Raw genomic sequence first — 22,163 nt, 5'->3', positions numbered from 1 at the left:
TAAAAATGGAATGTCTATCTAAAACCAAGAGCTAACATATCTGTAACAGGGATAAATAAGCCTGAAGCTTTTCCAATGAAATTAGGTATGAAGCAAGGATGTCCATTATCACTATTACTATTCAACACTGTATAAGAAGTGCTAGCTATAGCAGCAACACAAATAAAAGGAATTAAAGGAAAGAGCTCAGGCAAAAAGGAAACTAAGATGTCTTTTTTTTCCCCTGCAAATTATATGATAGTTTTCTTAAAGAATCCTAGAGAGTCAACTAAAAAATTAACTGAAAAAATTAGCAACCTCAGCAAAGTTGTGGGATACAGAATAAATTCATACAAATCATCAGTATTTTAATATTTCTGTAAAATCCAGCAGGAAAAGATAGAAATAAACTCTATTTGAAATAATAATTGACAGTATTAAATATTTGGAAGCCTTCTACCTTAGACACACAGGAAAAGTCTTTACACAATATACTCTAAATAACTTGAGAAATATTAATTGCTGATAAATAGAATAAGCCAATATAATCAAACAATACTACCTAAATTCATTTATTCTGTGCCATGTCAGACAAAATATCAAAATGTTACTTTATAAAACTAGAAAAAATAATAACAAAACTCATCTAGAGGAACAAAAAGTAAAGAACATTGAGGAAATCAATTTTTTAAAATTGGAAGGCTGGATGGCCTAGCAGTAGCTGATCTCAAACTATGCTATAAAACCACATAATCATCAAAACAATTCTGGATAAAGATAGAAATAGAGAGGTTGATTGTTTGGAACAGATTAGGTACACAAAACAAAGAAGCAAATGAGTACAGTAACCTAGAGTTCCATAAATTCAAAGAACCTTGATACTGAGGCAGGAACTCATGACAAAAGCTGTTGGGGAAACTGGAAAAGGAACTAGGTATAGACCAACATTTCATAACATATACCAAGATAAGCTCCAATTTGATATGTGATTTAGACATGAAGAGAGATAGCAAAAGCAAAGTATGGGTAAATGGAAGAAATTACCTGTCAAATTTATGGATAGGGTAAAAATACATAGCCAAACAATGGATAAGGAGGTTTTTAGGAGGTAAAAGAGACAATTTTACTACATAAAAATAAAAAGGATTTGCCTAGTAGGAAAGAGACAAATCTTTGTAGCAAATTTTTTTCTGATATAGGTTTAATTTCTAAGATACATAATAATTGAGTCAAGTTTATAAGAATAAGTCATTCCTCAATGATAAATGGTCAAAAGATATGAATAGACAATTTTCAGAGGAAGAAACCCAAAGCTATTATAAACCATATGAAAAATTGCTCTACATCACAAATAATTAAAGAAATGCAAATTAAAACGACTTTGAGGTACCTGTACCATATCCATTAAACTGGTTAAAGTGGTAGAAATGGAAAGTAATAAATGCTGGAAGAGCTGTGGGAAAACAGAAACATTAGTGTATTGATAGAAGAGCTATAAACTGGTTCAGGCAATCTGGAAATCAATTTGGAACTATGCTCAAAAAACTATTAAACTACTACTATTAATTCTACATTCCAAAGAGATCAAAGAAAGAGGAAAGGATCCCATGAGTACAAAAATATTTATAGTAGTTCTTTTGAATTGGAAATGGAAGGGATGCCCATCCATTAGGGAATGACTTAACAAGTGATGCTATAGGTAAATGTGATAAAATACTATTGTGCTGCAAGAAAAGCTGAAGGAGATGATTTCAGAAAAATCTTGGAAGGTTTGAATGAATTGATGTCAAGTGAAATAAGTAGAATCAGGAGAATAACATATTAATAACAATATTATAAAAATAATCAACTATGTAAGATTTAGGTACTTTGATCCAATAACCAACCACAGTTCCAAAAGGATTCATGATGGCACATGTTATCCACCTCCAAAAATAGAGGTGATGTACTTAGAGTATAGAATGAATCCTATTTTTTCTTTCTTTTTCTTTTCATTGTTTTGGAGGGAAAGGAGGGACATAGCTAACATGTAAATTTTTTTTGTATGACTATATATTTGTAACAGGTTTTGTTTTTCTTGCCTTCTCAATGGGTTGAGGAAGAAGGGAGAGAATTTGGAATTGAAAATAAAATAAAACTGAATTGTAAAAATTTAAAAGGAGAAAAAGAAAAGAAATCCAAGATTTGCCTCAATTCTGAAAAGGATAAAATTTATCTCAGCAACATCTTTGGGGTAAACACATTACATATAGTTACATAAAACCTGACTTACAATCTGTAAGGAACTAGCAAAAATATATTTTAAAATAGACATTCTTCAAAGGATAAATGGTTAAAACTAAGAAGTCAACAGTTTATATAAACTCAGGGCTGTTTAGTTAATAACAAAAATAAAAGCAAGAATAAAACCTTTTTTTAAAAGAAAATGTATAGTTGAAAATGAATCTGAGCCTATGTTCAAATTCAAAAATTACTAATCAGGAAGCATTTGGAGATGAAATCTAAACTCAGATTGGAGTCACTTAAGCGCAAATGGGGTAAGGGAAAGACTTGCCTTTATTTCTCCATAACGGAAGGGATTTTGTACATCTCTGGCCTGAACAGTGCTATTGCCCTTCACTTGGCCTGCAGTCACCACTCCCTTTATGGTTACCATTGCCACTGTTTCATTGGAAGAGGTCCAGGTAAAGTTGCCACTACCACCTTCGACCTATAAGGAAGCATATTCAAAACATTTGTTAACTCAAAAATAAATCTATGTGATGACTAAGAGCAAAATTGGGCTGGCGAAAAAGAAAATAATTTCTCAGACACCTTCAGGAGCTGTGAGACCATAGTAAAGATATAGCTAGAAGGAAAGAATAATATTCAAAGGAAAAGAAATGGCAATATTTTATTTTGAAAGCCAAAAATATATAAAAGGCAATAAAATGTATAAAAGGAATAATCTGACAAAAAGGTACAGGAGACTTGGGCAGAATAAGCAATGAGATAAAATGAGAATACTCATCACCTATTATAACTGCCAAGAGCATGGTTAAGTTGGCATCCTTTTAGGATATTGGAAAAATCAAGAAAATTCTATGTTTAATAAGCAATTTCAATAATGTCCATTATTATAAGAATTCATTTATTTGTTGGAAATTTCTCAGGTAACAGTATACCGTACCTTCACTTTGTACCGATAGACCATTTCCATGGGATGGTGAGGAAATGCTAAAAAGGTGGGTGTCAGCTTAATGGGAAAGTAAATCTTCACTTCTTGCTGGTGGCTAATTTGATCATCTAAGGAATATCGAGAATTATCCTACAAGAGGAAGTGTAAAGTTACATGAGGCCTATCACTATGATAGACATTTACATTCAAAGAGTTAGCAAACTACATATACTAACAGAGGTATAAGTAGCAATAGGCATACTTGGGGTCAAGAGCTCAAAATATATAATCATTTCAGTTTTGCAATTCATCATATAAAAATACATTTAGGAAAATTCAGTTGAAAAGGGGGAATTACTACCATGGCTCATATAAGTCTGTTGTTAGCAGTTTGGTCATCAAGTAGCTAATTAGGCACCAAGTTTAATTGTTTCTATGTTGTAGGGAGGAAGGGGGGAGAGTATAATGGAGAGGGGGCAAGTGACATCAACATGTAGATTAACAAAATTGTAAAATGTGGAATTTAAAAAGATTAAATTTTCCAAAAAAACTTTCCAAGTTTCAATGTCTTGGGGCAAAATCCAGGTTGTCCTGTTCCATACAGAACTCTGTATGCTAACAAGTTGCATGACCCTATTTTTACTGTATTATAAACCCTATAAGAGCAGAGATAGGGGCAGCATGGTGGCTCATTGTATAGAGGCCTGGAAATGAGAGGTCCTGGCTTCAGGTCTGACCTTAAGACACTTTCTAGCTGTGTGACCCTGGGCAAGTCACTTAACCCCAATTGCCTAGCCCTTACTACTCTTCTGCCTTGGAACCAATACACAGTATTGATTCTAAGACAGAAGGTAAGTATTTTTAAAAAGTTAATAAATTGAATTTTAAAAATAGTTTAAAGACATTTGACTATGGAAAAAACTGGAAAGAATTCTTACTCATTAAAAAAAAAAACAGCAGTTCCAATTCCAAATATAGGTAAGGGTGAGTATATACCTAATGAAATTGCTTTGTTGACCTAGTGGAAATGAAAATTAATGTCTGCTGCAACTGTGGAAGCCCAAAGGAACAGGTACTGACACATTAATAAGACTCAGGCCTCGGTCTAACTTATATAACAGGTGTTATAGTTAGTAGTTTTTGTATTCTCAACAACTTGGCATCTAAATCAACATCCCAAATCTTTCTTCTGCATTTGGCAGAACTTTGGAACCAAACACCCAACTTCCTGACCTCAATTAGTCATCCGTGGCACCAGGTCCTTTGTCAGTAAAACAAATACTTTAAAAATTATGAATAGTGGGCACATTAAGAGGAGCCTAGAGTGGCACTGTGCTATGATGAAAAAAGTATCAGCCATGGAGGTAATGACCTTGAATTTTGTTTCTGTGACAAATGTGTGAACATGGGCAAGTCACTTAACCTCTTAATGTTCCATGCAACTCTCTGTAAATACAAGTTATAGATGTAGCAGCTGGTTGGTATAACAGGTACATGTAGAGTAATGGACTTGGAGTCAAGGGGATCTGAAATCACCTTCAGCCTCAGAGACTTACATGTAAAATGCTTTGTAAATTTTAATGAAGTACATAAATGTGAGCAATTATTATTATTATGAGCAGCAAATTGCATCGATGAAGAGTTTCCTCACAGGGAGGTCTCTATGAACCAATGAAATTATAGATGCATATTAAAAAAATAGAATCTAAACTGAACTTGAAGTTGATTAAAGATTCAGGTTCCCCAAGTCAGCTAACCAGTTGTTCATACATTTCCTCCCTTATTATTAGGTTCTAATGAATATAAATTAAAAGTAATTATTGCAAACAATTAAAGAGATGCATCAAATGGAATCAGTCTGGGTCTTCTTTAAAATAACAAGACAAAAAGGAATACACCTTTTCAGCAGCACATGGAACATTCACAAAGATTGACCATACACTAGGTCATAAAAATAATGGCATACAAATGCAGAAAAACAGAAATAATAAATTTCAGATCATAAGGCAATAAAAATAATGATCAGTAAGGGTACATGGACAGCCAAATCAAAAATCAATTGGAAATTAAATAATGATTCTCCAAAATCGGTCAGTTAGAGAACAAATCATAGAAACAATAATTTCATTGAAGAAAATGACAATGGTGAGACACCCTTTCAAACCTTATGGGATGCAGCCAAAGCAGTACTCAGAGGAAAATTTATATCCTTGAGTTCATATATTAACAAATTAGGGAGGGCAGAGATCGATGAATTGGACATGCAAATCAAAAAACTTGAAAGCGGACAAATTAAAACCCCCCAGCAGAAAACCAAATTAGAGATCCTAAAAATTAAGGGAGAACTTAATAAAATCAAAAGTGATTTAACTATTGAACTAATAAATAAGACTAGAAGCTAGTATTTTGAAAAAACAAACAAAATAGACAAAGTACTGGTCAATCTAATTAAAAAAAGGAAAGAAGAAAAGCAAATTAACAGTATCATAGATGAAAAGGGGGACTTTACCTCCAATGAAGAGGAAAGTAAGACAATCATTAAAAACTATTTTGCCCAATTATATGGCAATAAATATGTCAATCTAGGCAACATGGATGAATATTTATAAAAATATAAATTGCCTAGACTAACAGAAGAAGAAATAGAATTCTTAAATAATCCCATATCAGAAAAAGAAATCGAATAGGCAATCAAAGAACTCCCTAAGAAAAAATCCCCAGCGCCTGAGGGATTCACAAGTAAATTCTATAAAACATTCAAAGAACAGCTAATCCCAATACTATACAAACTATTGGACATAAAAAGCAAAGAGGGAGTTCTACCAAATTCCTTTTATGACACAAATATGGTACTGATTCCAAAGCCAGGCAGGTCAAAAATGGAGAAAGAAAACTACAGACCAATCTCCCTAATGAACCTAGATGCAAAAATCTTAAATAGGATACTAGCAAAAAGACTCCAGCAAGGGATCAGGAGGGTTATTAACTATGATCAGGTGGGATTTATACCAGGAATGCAAGGATGGTTCAATATTAGGAAAACCATCCACATAATTGACCATATCAACATGCAAACCAACAAAAATCACATGATTATCTCAATAGATGCAGAAAAAGACTTTGATAAAATACAACACCCATTCCTATTGAAGGATTATTCGATTGAAGAAAGATTAGAAAGCATAGGAATAGAAGGGTCGTTCCTAAAAATAATAAACAGTATCTATCTAAAACCATCAGCCAACATCATCTGCAATGGGGATAAACTAGATGCATTCCCAATAAGATCAGGAGAGAAACAAGTGTAAAAATAGACTCAGATCCAGGACTTCCATCCCCAGAAGTCCATGTTCCACTTCCCCAGAATGCTTTGTAATCTCACTGAATTCTCACCTGGGACGAGAGCAAAATATTATTTAAGGGCTCTTCGCCGTAGGTGGGGTCTCTTTTTTTTTTCTCTTTTTACTTCCGCTTCGTAGCACACACAGCTCTCCACCTGGCAGGCAAGATGTGAGTGGTCGTGAATAGGCTCTCTGGGCCTAGACACATGCTTTTCTTTCTTGTGTTTTCTTTATATTTTAATCTTGAATAAACCTCATAAAAATATAATACTCCTTGCAGAGAGAAACTAATTTCTATCTTGCCTCAGTCTCCCCTAAATTTTAATCTTTACACAAGGATGCCCATTATCACCTCTATTATTTAACATTGTACTAGAAACACTAGCAGTAGCAATTAGAGAAGAAAAAGAAATTAAAGGTATTAAAATTGGCAATGAGGAGACCAAGCTATCACTCTTTGCGGATGATATGATGGTCTACCTAAAGAATCCTAGAGAATCAACTAAAAAGCTAGTGGAAATAATCAATAACTTTAGCAAAGTAGCAGGATGTAAAATAAACCCGCATAAGTCATCAGCGTTTCTATATATCTCCAACACATTGCAGCAGCAGGAATTAGAAAGAGAAATCCCATTCAAAATCACCCTAGACAATATAAAATACTTAGGAATCTACCTCCTGAGACAAACACAGAAACTATATGAACACAAATACAAAACACTTTCCACACAACTAAAATTAGATCTGAACAATTGGAAAAACATTAACTGCTCATGGGTAGGGTGAGCTAACATAATAAAAATGACCATCGTACCCAAAATTATCTATTTATTTAGTGCCCTACCCATCGAACTTCCAAAAAACTTTTTTACTGAATTAGAAAAAACAAAAACAAAGCTCATTTGGTAGAACAAAAGATCAAGGATATCCAGGGAAATAATGAAAAAAAATGCAAAGGAAGGCGGCCTTGCAGTCCCAGATCTCAAACTATACTATAAAGCAGTGGTCATCAAAACAATTTGGTACTGGCTAAGAGACAGAAAGGAGGATCAGAGGAATAGACTTGGGGTAAGGGACCTCAGCAAAAGTCTATGACAATCCAAAGATTCTAGCCTTTGGGACAAAAATCCACTATTTGATAAAAATTGCTGGGAAAATTGGAAGACAGTGTAGGAGAGATTAGGCTTGGACCAACATCTCACACCCTACACCAAGATAAACTCAGAATGGGTGAATGACCTGAACATAAAGAAGGAAACTATAAGTAAATTAGGTGAACACAGAATAGTATACATGTCAGATCTTTGGGAAGGTCAAGATTTTAAAACCAAGCAAGACTTAGAAAGAGCCACAAAATGTAAAATAAATAATTTTGACTACATCAAATTAAAAAGGTTTTGTACAAACAAAACCAATGTAACCAAAATCAGAAGGGAAATAACAAACTGGGAAACAATCTTCATAACAAAAACCTCTGACAAAGGTCTAATTACTCAAATTTACAAAGAGCTAAATCAATTGTACAAAAAATCAAGCCATTCTCCAATTGATAAATGGGCAAGGGACATGAATAGGCAATTTTCAGATAAAGAAATCAAAACTATTATAAAGCACATGAAAAAGCACTCTAAATCTCTTATAGTCAGAGAGATACAAATCAAAACAACTCTGAGGTATCACCTCACATCTAGCAGATTGGCTAACATGACAGCAGAGGAAAGTAATGAATGCTGGAGGGGATGTGGCAAAGTGGGGGACATTAATTCATTGCTGGTGGAGTTGTGAATTGATCCAACCATTCTGGAGGGCAATTTGGAACTATGCCCAAAGGGTGATAAAAGACTATCTGCCCTTTGATCCAGCCATAGCACTGCTGGGTTTGTACCCCAAAGAAATAATAAGGAAAAAGACATGTACAAGAATATTCATAGCTGCGCTCTTTGTGGTGGCAAAAAAAATTGGAAAATGAGGGGTTGCCCTTCAGTTGGGGAATGGCTGAACAAACTGTGGTATATGTTGGTGATGGAATACTATTGTGCTCAAAGGAATAATAAAGTAGAGGAATTCCATGGGGACTGGAACAACCTCTAGGAAGTGATGCAGAGCGAAAGGAGCAGAACCAGGAGAACAATGTACAGAGACTGATACACTGTGGTACAATCGAATGTAATGGACTCTCACATTAGTGGTAATGCAGTGATCCTGAACAACTCAGAGGGTTACAGGAGGAAAAACACTATCCACATATGGAGAAAAAACTGGGAGTAAAAACACTAAAGGAAAACAACTGCTTAATGACATGGGTCAAAGGGGATATGATTGGGGATACAGACCCTAAAGGAACATCCTAATGCAAATACCAACAACATGGAAAGGGGTTCTGATCACGAACACATGCGATACCTAGTGAAACTGTTCATCGGCTATGGGAGGGGTAGGGGGAGGGGAAGGAGGAATAGAAAATGATTTTTGTAACCAAGGAACAATGTTTGAAATTGAGGGAAAAAAAAAAGAAAATAAATAAATTTTTTAAAAAAGAAAAAAGGAAATAACAGGAAAACTGTAGTTAAGTACAACCTCAAGAGAAACTAAATGAGGCTAGAGATAGGTCAGTAAGAAAGGGGGAAAAAAATTGGATTTGGAATCAAAAGACCTGGTCAAATCTCAATTCTATATATCCTAGAGCAAGCCTAGGTCACAAAAATAATAAGTGGCAAAATTGGGCTTTGCTTCAGTTTCCTCATGTGCAAGATAAGGGGATTGGAATTAATGACCTCTAAGGTCAACTTCCAACTCAAAATCTATGATCCTCTGACTCCTATTCTCTAATCTCCAGGAATTAATAAAACGTAGTTTTATAGCTCCCAAAGTATTGTGCTTCAGTAGTTCAGCAATGAAAATGGTAACAATAATAGCTATTTATATAGCACTTTAAAGTGTTAAAGTGCTTTAGAACAGGTGGTGCATAGCTACCACAGAAGAATATGCCTGCCCTAGAGAGGGTGAAGAGAAGCCATTGGGAGAGGTCCTCCCATCTCATCACTCCTACTAGCTGTAGGAATTCATCATATTCCCACATCCTCTCTTTATACCTTCTTTTTGTGTTTAATATGTTGTATAATTCTATCAGACTGTGAGCTCCTTAAGGTCAGGGACTATCTTTTGCCTGATCTATATCAGGCATTTAATATTTATTAACTGATTGACACGCTAGAACCAAGTTGAATGATTATGCATATGCTCCAAATGAAAGGGCTTTAGAGTTAAGAGAGAACTGAGTTCCAATCTCACTTTGATATTTAATGGCTATTTGACCACAGAAGAATCTCTTCAATTCTAGGAGTCTGAATTTCTTCATCTGTACAACAGGGACCCTCATAGGATTGAGATGAGATAATCTAAAATGCTTTGCACCATACGAATGTCAGCTATTATTACAACAGTGATCTTTCAATTCCTACCTGATAAATGATTCCAGTGAGGGCAGCTTTAATTACTGTGACACCATCTCTAAGAATTCTGACTACATGATAAGAGCCATTGATGGTGGATGCCAATTCTTCAAAATACACTGGTGGAAAGTAGTGCATCATCCTGAGATTCTGAAAATCAACCATAATAAACATAGTTCTGTAGAGACCACCTTCCCAGAACCCTTTTAACCCCCAAATGTCTGAGGATTCCTAGCTCTGTGTCCTTGGGCAAGTAACCCCAATTGCCTTGGAACCAATACTTAGTATTGATTTTAAGACAAAAGATAAGTGGTTTTGTTGTTGTTTTTTGAGCAAACAGAAAACAAAGCATCTGAGGAAAAAAAATTTTTTTGTGCCTTCAAGATTCTTTAGATGCTAATTAAAAAAAAATCTCTGGTGTCTCAAGTATTTGGGCAAATATATTTAAAACACCAATAATGTATTTCTAAAGAGTGATAAAAAAAGACTGTGGATACCATTAGTGTAATTTGTGCCATTTTATAAACTGTTAGTTCCAGCTCTCTTAAACTCTTATGACCTAGGTAGGTAATATTAAGCAAGTAGGAATTCATGATTTCTCAGGTACCTTATAGCTGAGGGTTAGGGTTAGGCACCATTTGTGGCTAAGTGAGTACAGAGCTTCCCATCAACTGTGTATGTTGCTATCCCTAGTCTAGTAATGCTACTGCCACCTCCAAAGCTCTCTCCAGAATTACAAGTTTGAAGTTCAGCAAAGGGAGTCAAATCTTCCAATTTTCATCATTGGTAATGTCCCTGAATTCCTACTCCAAAACAACATTTAATATCACCAAAGCATGTAATTTGATTTTTCAGTTCATATTCTTCAAAGATTTTGATGTTTTGAAATTGAAAATTACCAGTTTGCATTACTAAAGACTGAACTTGAAACAAATAATAAACTTAGTATGAATAATAAGGTTATCGGTGACCTTTTTTTTTTTTAATCCACCCTTGGGCAAATTAGGAAAAGGACCTTCACACAGACACACTCACATCAGACACATAGACCTTGGTGCTACTTTTATCATACACTTCAACTGCAATGATATAGATTTGTCCCACTTCCAGACTCCAACGGTCTCCAGGTTGGACAGTGAAACCTGTATAAAGACCAAGTAGCAATGTATTAAAAGTGAATATATGTTTTTCTTCCAAGCAATGCAAAACAAAGAGGTGAGACCCCACAAACAGCCTGGCTAGTTTTATACAGAGGGGATGGTTTCCAAAGTACTCTGCTCTCCCCTTCAAACTACATAGCTTTGGTCAACGCATCTGAATTCTCAGCTCCAAAGAAGTCACTCTGGTGTCTGCATAAAACAAAACCACAAACCATACTTGTAGTTCTCTCTGGTGATGGATCTGGTCAAGTTTCAGCTCCTGGAGGTGAACCTATTATTCTACCAGACTTACAGGACATGTAGTGCTTCTTTTTTCCTGCTGTGAACACAGCCTTCTCTACTTTCCCGAATGAGGTATCTGACCCAAACCCAAGAGAGAAGGAAGCTTCATATTACATGGATCTTTTCTTTTAAGTTTCTCATAACCTGTTTCAAGATTTCTTCTTCCAGCTGATGACAATCAGTGGAATTAAACAAGGTGAGAAGATGTCAAAGTAAAACTGGGTCTGAAATGAGTTTTACACCTCAGAATAAGGAGCAGTTCAGAAAAATGACTGTCGATTCTCATGTGGTTATTTTCTAATGCACTCATTAACTGATTAGAAAACTGAAGAAATTGAAGCTGAATGCTTTTCAGATTTCTGAACAATTAATACCTAAAAATCCAGGCTCTACAATGTAGATGGTACAATTTGGGAGTCCAGACACAGACCGCATATGGATATCTTAGTTTTTGCTTAAGGAAAAAAGATTACATTTTGCTGTAGAGAGGCATTAAGGCATAGAAAGTTATAAACTGTTTTTTAAATTATCCCTTGACAGGATATGATTGGGGATGTAGACTCTAAATAATCATCCTAGTGCAAATATTAATAATATGGAAATAGGTCTTGATCAATAACACATGTAAAATCCAGTGGAATTGCACTTGGCTATGGGAAGGGGGTAGGGGGAAGGGGAGTAACCATGTAACCATGGAAAAATTTTCTTAATTAATCAATAAAATAAAAAATAAAAAAAATTAATTATCACTTGAAAACAAAGACAAGAATAGAATATAAACTCCTTAAAGGTTAGACCTGAGTTATCTGTAGCCCCAATGCCTAGTACAAAGTCTTATATGTAATAAGCACTTAATGTTTGTAAAATAAATTGGATAGAATTAGATTTAGGAGTTGAATGAAGCTACCTGTACACCACAGTATTCAATATAGTGCAGTAGAAGGAACACTGGTCTTGGGAGTCAGATGATATAGGATCTAGTCCAAGTTCTGCCACTTAGTAGCTATGCCATGGCCTCTGAGATCCATTCTTACTTTTATATTCTACGATGCTAGACCAGTTCCTCAACCACTTTGGATCTGTTTCCTCATATGTAAAATGAGGTAGTATAATCTAGAGATCCATTCTGATCTAAGGACCTATGGACCCATAATCACAGGGCTGTTTCAAAGACTGAAAGTGAAAAAGGTGGCACAGGAAGAAAAGATATGGCAGTTTATTTTCTACTACTAGTAGCAAAGTTTTCACGAAAAATTCTTTCCCTCTTCCATCAGATACATAGATGTTACCTAATGCTTATTTGTCTCCTTTAGATGTTCATTTTCAAGTCAATTCAATTAATTAAGCCCTTCCTAAGGGCTCAGTACTGAGAATGCAAACACATTTTAATATCAGACTAAGAAAACAGATAGGCAATGTATAATTGAAAATGTTACCCTAAAAAAAGAACTACATTTCCTGGGAGCCCACTGACTTTCTGTCATTATGTATTTCCGGTAGCCAGGGGATAAATATTGAGTGGGCAGTCTGCTCTCCTTCTTGGGTGTGCAGCAAGCATGGTGATGGTGGTGAATGGGGATTTTGAAATGGGTTGATCAGCCATGATCTTTATTTTGTATCCTCTTTATTCCTTGATTTCTAATGATCATTAATAAATCTCCTAATGGCTCCAAAGAGGATTTCTAATCTCAGCTGGAAAATATATAGCTAATGCAGAAATTATTAATGAAGTTCTTTCTGCTCTCCAGCATCCCAAAACCCTAGCTGTGGTTCATTGCTCTGCCCATATAGGTGGCACTGACCCTGTCTCTAGGGGAAATGACTGGGCAGATATTGCTGCACAGATAGTGGCCAAAGAAGGGCCTGAATTAATTTTAACATTATCAATCACTGACGACTTAAACTTAGCACTTTCCTTTGTGAAAAGGAAGTATAAAAATGGAAGAAAAAATTTAAAACAAAACAGATTAACGGAGTATGGGTGTTGTCTGAAGGAAAACCCCTTCTTCCTAGAAGTTTCTATAACCAAAATTTACCAATCTGTTCACAAAAATAGTCACTTTGGTACCCAGGGCATCATGGACTCTGTTAAGACAGCATGGATAGCCCCTGGCATAACTACTATACCCTCTAAAGTATATACAGCCTGCTCCACCTGCCAAGCATATAACCAATGATGCGAAGCTTTTGATGGGCATCCTTTGGCTTACACACCTTTTGAGCACCTGTAGATAGATTTCATAACAATGCCAAAGGCTGGACATTATAAATTTTGTCTAGTCATAGTAGATAAACTGACCAGATGGCCAGAAGCATTTCCTATAACCCGAGCCACAGTGGCTTTTGTTGCTAAGGTGCTTTTAAAAGAGATTATGCCTCACTTTGGCCTGCCATCAAGTATTGATTCAGACAGGGGGAGTCATTTTACTGATTCTGTTTTATCTCAGATATACTCTTGTTTGGGGATAACTCCCAAATTCCATGTACCATACCATCCCCAGAGCTTAGGCCAAGTTGAAAGAATGAACAGAGATTGAACTATGATTGGCAAATTATACACTGAGACACATTTAAAATGGCCTGAAATTCTCCCTCTGGCTCTATTTTATCTTAGAAGCAGGCCCAGGGGAGATCTACACATCTCACCGTTTGAGATGCTTTTTGGACACCCACCTATACAGGCTAAGCCTTTTCCCCCCTGCATATACATCATTATTAGGGGGAAATACTTCTATTGCTTCCTATATACAGAAATTACAGCACAAACTGCATGAACTCCATGAATCCAGAGCTGCAGTACAAGCAGGACCGTTAGACTTTTCACTTCATGACCTGAACCCAGAAGACAAGGTGTATATAAAGAACTTCCAGCATACTGGAGCAACTCAGCCTTCCTAGAAAGGACTATTCCAAATATTGCTAACCACTGCTGTTCCAAATATTGCTAACCACTCCAACATCTATAAAAATTGGAGAGAAGGCCTCTTGGATTCATTGCTCACATGTAAAGAGATCATCTTCTATTGAAACTGATTGACTATACCCTATCACATGCATTGGAGATAATAGTCTATAGACAAGTGGATACTGTCTTGGGGAACACATTGAATTCCTGAATTTTTATTTTATTATTGATTTTCTTTTATTTTGATTAGAATATTTGATTTTTTCCCCTTTTCTCGTTTCTTGTACTTAAAGATACAATCAATATTAAAATGTTATTCTGCAGTAATATAAGTCGAAATATATATATTTGCTGCATACCCAAAAGCTTTAGACTATGGAAACCAACCATTTATTGATAGATGTTATGGGACTATGATTAATGATTGTGTCTGATTTCAGGAGAAGGGAACAAAAGGGCCATTATATACTGCCAAGAAGCACAAGGTCAAGGAGACCCCCCTCTCTCAAAAAGGAATTGCTATTCACAAATCAATCTTATACAGTCATATCTCAGGTCTTTATGTACTTTATTTGAATGACTTATTACTTATATTTATTAGCTTAGTTTTGATTCTCAGGTATGCTTATAAATAATAGAACTGTAAAAAAAATCTATAATTCAAACTTCTTTTGCTAATTAAAATAACCCTTCCTTCTAATAAGTACAAATCAGTATGTTTTACTTTGTTATTTATTATCTATAAATCATGGATCATAGCTGACTTTGTGGACACAACTATATTCTTTGATAAATGCCCTATGCACATAGATTGAAATGACTGAGATTAAGTTCTAGGCCAACTAAGCCTTCTTAATATCTTTTCCTTACTTCATATAACCCTGATGCCTTCTGCTACTCTCTCCTCCTTCATCTGTTTCACATAACGAGAAGCCCTCCTCCTTGCTAAGGCTGACCTCTTTACATACACAAGAGATTCTATTCCATTTCATTTCCTTCAGTGGATTATCTCTTCTGTTGTCCTTACTCTCAAAATGAGCTTTAATAGCTCCCTTTCTACTTAAGAGTTATTTCCCTTATTTCCTACAAACAAACCATGTCTCCTCCATCCTCAAAAAAGTCTTCACTTGATCCTTTCATCTCTCCTATTACCCTAAATCTTCTGCCTTTTGTGGCTAAATTCCTTGAAAATGTACTATACAATAGGTACCTCAACTTCCTTTCCTCTCACTGTCTTTTTAGCTCTCCTTAGGCTAGCTTCTGACCTGATCAATCAACCAAAATAGCTCTTTCCAAAGTTACCAATGATTTCTTAGATGCCAATTCCAATGGCTTTTCCTCAGTCGTCATCCTTTTAGACCTCTCTTCAGCCTTTAATACTTTGGACACCCTCTTCCCCATGATACTCTGAAGTTTTTATGGCATTGTTCTTTCCTGATACTCCTACCTATCGAACCATTCCTCAGTTTCCTTTGTTTTATCTTTCTTCATTTCACAACTGTCAATCATGGGTGTAACACAGGGCTCTGTCCTAGGCCCTCTTCTCTTCTCACTCAATATTATTTCACTGTTTCCCAAAAACAATACCCTATCTCTTGACTCTGGTCATTTTCACTGGCTGTCTCTCATGCCTGGAATAATCTCCTTCTTCATATGCAACACTGGAATCCCTTCATGTCTCAACTAAAATCTCATCTTCTAGAGAAAGCCTTTCCCATTCCCTCTGAATTCTATGCCTTCTCTCTGATCATTTCCAGTTTATCCTTTATAGAGATTATTTGCATCTAGTTGTTTGCATGTTGTGTTGAGGGCACAGTCTTTCTTTTACCTTTCCTTTTACATTCCCAGTGCTTAGCAAGGGACCTGGCATATAGAAGCTGTTTAATAAATATTTAGTGACTGACTACTGGCTGACTGACAAAAACTATGAACCAGTAAGCTCATCTGTCCATGAAATAAAGTCAAGAAGATGGATTTTTCCCCATGAATATTTGAAGTGCAAAGTTATACTTACTAAGATTGCATCCCATCACAGTCCAAGGGTCACCCTGAGACAACCACTCAAACTAAGGTGGCCCCCTCACCCTCATGAAATGTCTTAGGATCATAGATCTCTATTGGTACTACTTATAATTTTCCCTAGAGGGTGGATGTGAAAAAAAAATAAGATTGGCATACTTTTTCCAAAGACTAAGCAATGGGATCCAAGAAATAAAATAATGGGAATAACTATGAGAACTCATCCCAGAATGAAGAGGACTGAAAGATGGCTTACATTGGCAGAAAGTCTGATCCCTCCAATTTTTTACCATTATCCCTAGCCCAGTCCCTAACTCTCAATACTTACTCTTTTAATTCCCCAATCAACTGAAGCCCTTGTCCCAGGCCCACTCAGTACTAATGGAATCCTCCTTCCCACTACTTGGCAGGAGAAAGGAGAGAATTCCTGCTCCCACTATAAGAGTAGAGGAAATATATTACTATTGCCCCATATTAAGACTAATAATGCATTTTCTCAAAAGTAACATTGTTAACATGATTTAGCACAATATTAGTTAAGTATTATGTTTCAGATACAATATGGTTTAAATAGGCTTTTATAAACTGATCAGAGAACAAATGAACTTTTAGAACACAGTCTTATCAGTGAGTTGGAGCTGCTTGCATTTCAAATGTCAAGTATTTCTAAATTCAAAGCCAAGAAATACAGTCCAAATCATTTAAATTTTGTCTGTTTTAATATTAATTTTGTGTATTTTTACTGAACAGATTTTTACAAATGTCCCTCTCTAGTCAGCTCCTAGAAAGCAGCTGTTGGTGAAACTTAAGAAAATTATTTTGAAAAAATCACCCCTCAATTATCCATGCTAATTTGGGGAAAACAAGATTAATAAAATCTACAGATTATTCCCAAACTTCATTCTCATGTATTCAACTTAAAAATAGTGCTAAGGCTACTAATCAATATTAGAGTATATAAATAAGTTTAGTCTCTTTCTTTTCCCTATTTTCTGGTTTATATTACCTGCCAGAGAGCTATTTAACAAAAGCTGTGTTACAGAACAGAAACCAAACGGGAGCAAGAAGCCCAAATAGTTCATAGACTTGACAACCCATTCTGAAAAGTTCATGTTATAGAGATATGCTTCACAATATGGCAACGGAAGAATGTGAGTCCTTACAACCACCACCCTTAAAAATAGCCTTTTAGTTTCCTTTAGAAATGGTCAGCAAGGGGAAAACTCACTACCTAGGAAATCAGTCCTTTCCACTATTGGGAAATTCTATATAAAGTTCTGATTTACAGAATATTAAACTCTACCTCTGAAGTGTATAAAAAAATAAATAAAACACTGAATATTTCAGGTAATTTCTTTACATAGTTTCTTGTAAAAGAAGCCTACAAAGTCAACACTATATTATTGAGAACTATAGGTTAGGGCTTGTAACTGATATATACCAAATCAGTGATGGTGAACCTATGGTACGGGTGCACACACAACTGCCCTCCTCCCCATCCCCTACCTTCAGAGTTATTAGAAAGGTATAGGGACTTAAGCAGAACTACTCCCTTCCCCTCTCCACTATACCTGATGACATTTGTTCACATCACCCATCCCTCTGCCCAGCAGCCCAATGGGAGCCCACAGCTCATAAGTGGCAGAGCTGGAGGGGAGCAGAGTGTTTGGGCCCCTCCTCTCTCCCTCTCTACTCTCACTGAGGGCATTTCTCACTTCACCTGCTCCTCCATCCAGCAGCCCAATGGGAGCGCTTCCTTCCTCTCCTCTGTGGGGTAAGGGGGGGAGCAGGGCATACCTGGCACTTGGTGGTGGGAAGGGGCACAGAATGCAGTCTCTGGTGGGGAATGGGCACAGCACTTGGTCTGGGTGGGTTGGGGTGGGGGCGGGACCTCATGCTCTGAATCTAAAAAGTTTGCCATCACTGTACTATATCTTTTCACTAAACCCAATCCATGTTTAGCATAACAAGACATCATGGCTACTATAACATAATCAAAAGGATACTCTTATGGACAAAGACCAGATTAGTCTGTCCCAGTTGGATGGCAGTTACTATGGCTTTTTTCTCATCCAGCAAGGCTACTTTATCAGAAACATTCATAGTAAATGCAACTTTATGATCTTGCAATTCAAGCTCATAATGTTCCAGGGGGAAAATGACCTCTGCAAGAAACAAAAGATACAGAGATAAGCAATGTAAACAGATAATCAATGAAAAGTTACTAAAAAATCAAACCTCAAGAAAATCAGGTAGAAGGTCTAAAAGAGAAGCCATACGCTCTACTTCTACTTTCTATTTCTATTGTGAGGACTCTTATCTATTTGCAAAGAAATTAAATATGTATCTACTGTAGTGAAAACTTATACTAATGATCCAATAGGTTGAGTAGAAAGAAGAGGTGAATGACTAATGCAGTGAAAGAATAGCAATGAGAAAAGTGAGACAGACCAATTTACATATTATAGGCCTGATTAAATTTGTGGGACAAATTATTTTTTATAAGTACTACAATTACAAAATTGCTGATTAATTTTCATAATAGACTTATAGAGGCTTTCTTAAAAAGAACCTCTGTAGTTAAGAATTTAAAATCCCTTCTATGGCCCCCAACAGACTCCTCTACTATTTTCTAGCTGGTATCTCTGAAGGCCCAGCAAGTATTGTCATTTGGTTTGGGACAGGGACAGTCTAAGAACTGTTTGAAAACAGAGAATTAAAATATCTATAAGTAATGAAACCAAAACAACAGTTGACCTGTTTTTCTATCTAGTTCAATATATCACTGTCCATGTCCAATATTGGCACAGGAAGAAGTGAAACTTAAAAACATAAAGAGGACCCTACATATTTCATTTTGAAATGCTTTTATCTTTGCTGCTGTTGGAGAAAGATCTGTCAAAATTCAGTAGCAAAATGAGATTGTGCAGGGTCAATACCTACCTGTCATTTTCCCTTGGACTATCTTGGCAACTCTGTATTTGATATAAGCTCCTACCAAAAGGTAAATATCATGAGATGGTATAAGGAATATATTCTCCAAAACAAGCAGACGTACCAATGCAGGTGCCACTTTCTAACAGAAAAAAAAAACAAACCAGACATTTCATAAGCATACTCTCTCTGCCAGCTTCAATGTGTGAATTTTAGATTTACTCTACCCTGCTTAGTCTTTTTTCCTTTCCTTTCTTTTTTTTTAAACCTTTACCTTCTGTCTTGGAGTCAATACTGTGTATTGGCTCCAAGGCAGAAGAGTGGTAAAGGCTAAGCAATGAGGATTAAGTAACTTGCCCAGGGTCACACAGCTGGGAAATGTCTGAGGCCAGATTTGAACCTAGGACCTCCCATCTCTAGGCTTGGCTCTCAATCCACTGAGCTCCCTAGCTTCCCCCCACCCTGCTTAGTCTTTAGAATTCTAGCAACCAGGAATGTATACACCCCCACTTAAGGATTAAGTGTGGGGGAGGAAGGTCTATGACCTGTGTGTGCTAGCAAGTGACAAATCAGAACACAACTGACTGACCTCCTGGGCTGTTCCAAAGTTAAGTTTAAGACACTATTGGTATATGTGAGACACAGGAAGTGATATAAAGAACTGCCTTTATATTTCACATCACTTCCTATGAGAGAGACTCCTCAGTCTTTGGCGGTGGTACTTGACTTGGAAGAGCTCTGGAGTGTGGGACCTCAGACTGTTTCCCTGAGACGTCCACGTGATGAGTGTTAAGGCTGACTCCCCATTTCCTTGGCCCTTTCTGAAGGCACTAGCCTTCAAGGAGGACCCTCATCTTGGAGGAGGCCTTGTGGCTGGAAGCCAAGCTAGATTTAATCTTCTGGGAAGACCCCTTGGCTGAGGCCTCTGAACTCCCCCTGGCTCAGACCAAGCCAGAGCAGATCTTCCCCTTTCTCTCTTTCCCTCATTCTTAATTTCTTCTTTCTATTGTAAATAAAACACCATAAAATTCCATTCTGACTTGAGTATTTCATTGGGATTTAGAATTTAAATTCCTGGCAACCACTAAATTTATATTCAGTCTCAACTCTAAAATTTACCCGTAACAAATGGCAATGTTAAAAGTAGCATTTTTAAATTAACCTTTTGTGAAGTACCTTTCTAACTCCTAAATTCTACTTTTAGATAAAATTTAAGGCCAACTATATCTTGATAATGTACTAATTTTAGTCACTAATTAAGAAGAAATTCAATGTTTTTTTCTGGAAGGGAAGAGAGTGGTTGAATAGTAAAAAGGCAAATAGGCAGAAATTAGATTTTAATTTGTACTGAATATAAATAAAAAGCTATACATAAACAAAGTTTGTGGAATGAAAGTTTATAGCATGAATTTACCTTATAGAAGGGTTCATGTATACGAACTTTTATAACCGCAGCACCTGTCCTAATTCCAGATACCAGAATCATATCCCCTTGTTTCCCTGTTTTTTCCATCTCGGCTATATATTTTGGTGGAGAATATTCAGCTTCAGAGTATTTCAGAATCCTAAGACAACAGAATTAAGTTTGCATCTAATAAAACCAGAAAAATCAAAAGATCTACCTAGACTCTAAAAAAATGACATGTCCAGTGACTATATAGGAGGCAGAGATCTAACTCTTATTCCCATAAAAACTGTAAGGAATGAGTTTACTAACTATATCTCTCACTAACACTGAGATGCAATTGGAATCTGGGTTAAGAACTATTTTCTGCACTAAAAGCAGAGTTACTTATAATAATGGCTATTTTTAGCTATTAGCTAAAATAGGAGAAATTGCACTAGCAGTAGAACTGTTAAACAATATATCATGATCAACTTAAGTATAAAGTCCAAAAAGATCATAAGTACTTTTGTTAACAGTACATTATGATTTAAAGAGTATTTGTTGCATAGTCCTGTGAGAAACAATTTTATTCCCATTTTTAAAAATGAGAAAACTGAGGCTTAGAAAAAGTGATTGTTCAGTATCAAAGTAAGCATTCAAACCTGGGTCACTCAAAATATGGTGCTTCTTTCACAATACTATGTTATTTTTCTCCTTGTGATTAGCTTGAGATGAGAAGAATCTCATCAAATATAATGGCTGCTATTCCTCTACTAGAAATCTTTCTCCTAATAATCTATCTGCTTTTGAAAAAATCATAACAGCAGGGCTATTTAAACTCATGAACATGGCTGCCATTCAGTTTGCTCTCCAGGAGCAGATGGGATCCTCCCGCACAGATGGTCTGTGTTTGTTTAGGGGGTTACCTAATTTTGCTAGACAGCTCTACCCTTTCCGATTCGTTATCCTTGGTAATACTCCACTCGAACATCATCCCTGCCAAACTACTGAATGTGTTTCCTGTAGACCAAAACCAAGAAACAAAGAAGACAGACAATATGGTTTTAAAAATAGCTAAATACTAGGAACATAGAGGCTAAAACCTAACCAGCAAATATGCCTTCATCAGGGTATATATAAGCATTATTACTGAAAACATTAACATTTAACTCATAAACTATAGCACAGAGGAAGTAAACACTTTGGCTGTAGAATTCTGCAGGGCAGAGGGAATCAGGTTGATCAACTTCCGGTTATCAAATGTTAAGTCACACATTCTTTTGTTCCCTTTTACTAATGTCCCTTGTCAAATGGATAAGAATCACCCTACAAGCTCCTCTGTGGCTGATAGGTCTCCTTTCCATAAGTCCATTCAATCATAAATCAAATGACAGCTAAGTAACCAAATATTTCTGATATTTTCATCTTTTATGCTGAAACAAAATGTCCTTTTAGCCAATTTTAAAGAAAACTATAATGAATTAAAGTGTCTTAAATAATATTGCAACATTAGAATAGCATAGAAAATGCAATACAAAATCAGTAGA

General features: G+C 36.0%; 1 protein-coding gene across 6 annotated transcripts in view; it reads right to left on the bottom strand.

The window, feature by feature from the left end:
• The window catches only part of NUP210L (nucleoporin 210 like), a 162,755-nt gene that overhangs the window by 127,414 nt on the left and 13,178 nt on the right, over window positions 1-22,163 (bottom strand). For all 6 annotated transcript variants that reach the window (XR_462017.3, XR_008916302.1, XM_016430373.2 and 3 more), the window contains exons 4-12: window positions 21,543-21,636; window positions 20,644-20,794; window positions 19,239-19,371; window positions 18,302-18,460; window positions 11,746-11,814; window positions 10,965-11,071; window positions 9,939-10,079; window positions 3,149-3,286; window positions 2,534-2,689 (exon numbers count right to left, since the gene is read on the bottom strand). Coding sequence is in view for 4 of the 6 variants with exons in the window: in XM_016430373.2 (XP_016285859.1) it covers window positions 2,534-2,689; window positions 3,149-3,286; window positions 9,939-10,079; window positions 10,965-11,071; window positions 11,746-11,814; window positions 18,302-18,460; window positions 19,239-19,371; window positions 20,644-20,794; window positions 21,543-21,636 (1,148 nt within the window). In the remaining 2 variants the exon portion in view is untranslated. The remainder of the gene's footprint in view (window positions 1-2,533; window positions 2,690-3,148; window positions 3,287-9,938; window positions 10,080-10,964; window positions 11,072-11,745; window positions 11,815-18,301; window positions 18,461-19,238; window positions 19,372-20,643; window positions 20,795-21,542; window positions 21,637-22,163) is intronic.

Source organism: Monodelphis domestica, chromosome 2 (genome assembly GCF_027887165.1).
Source record: "Monodelphis domestica isolate mMonDom1 chromosome 2, mMonDom1.pri, whole genome shotgun sequence".
In the NCBI taxonomy this organism is placed as follows: domain Eukaryota; kingdom Metazoa; phylum Chordata; class Mammalia; order Didelphimorphia; family Didelphidae; genus Monodelphis; species Monodelphis domestica.
This window is presented reverse-complemented; position numbering and strand designations above follow the sequence as displayed.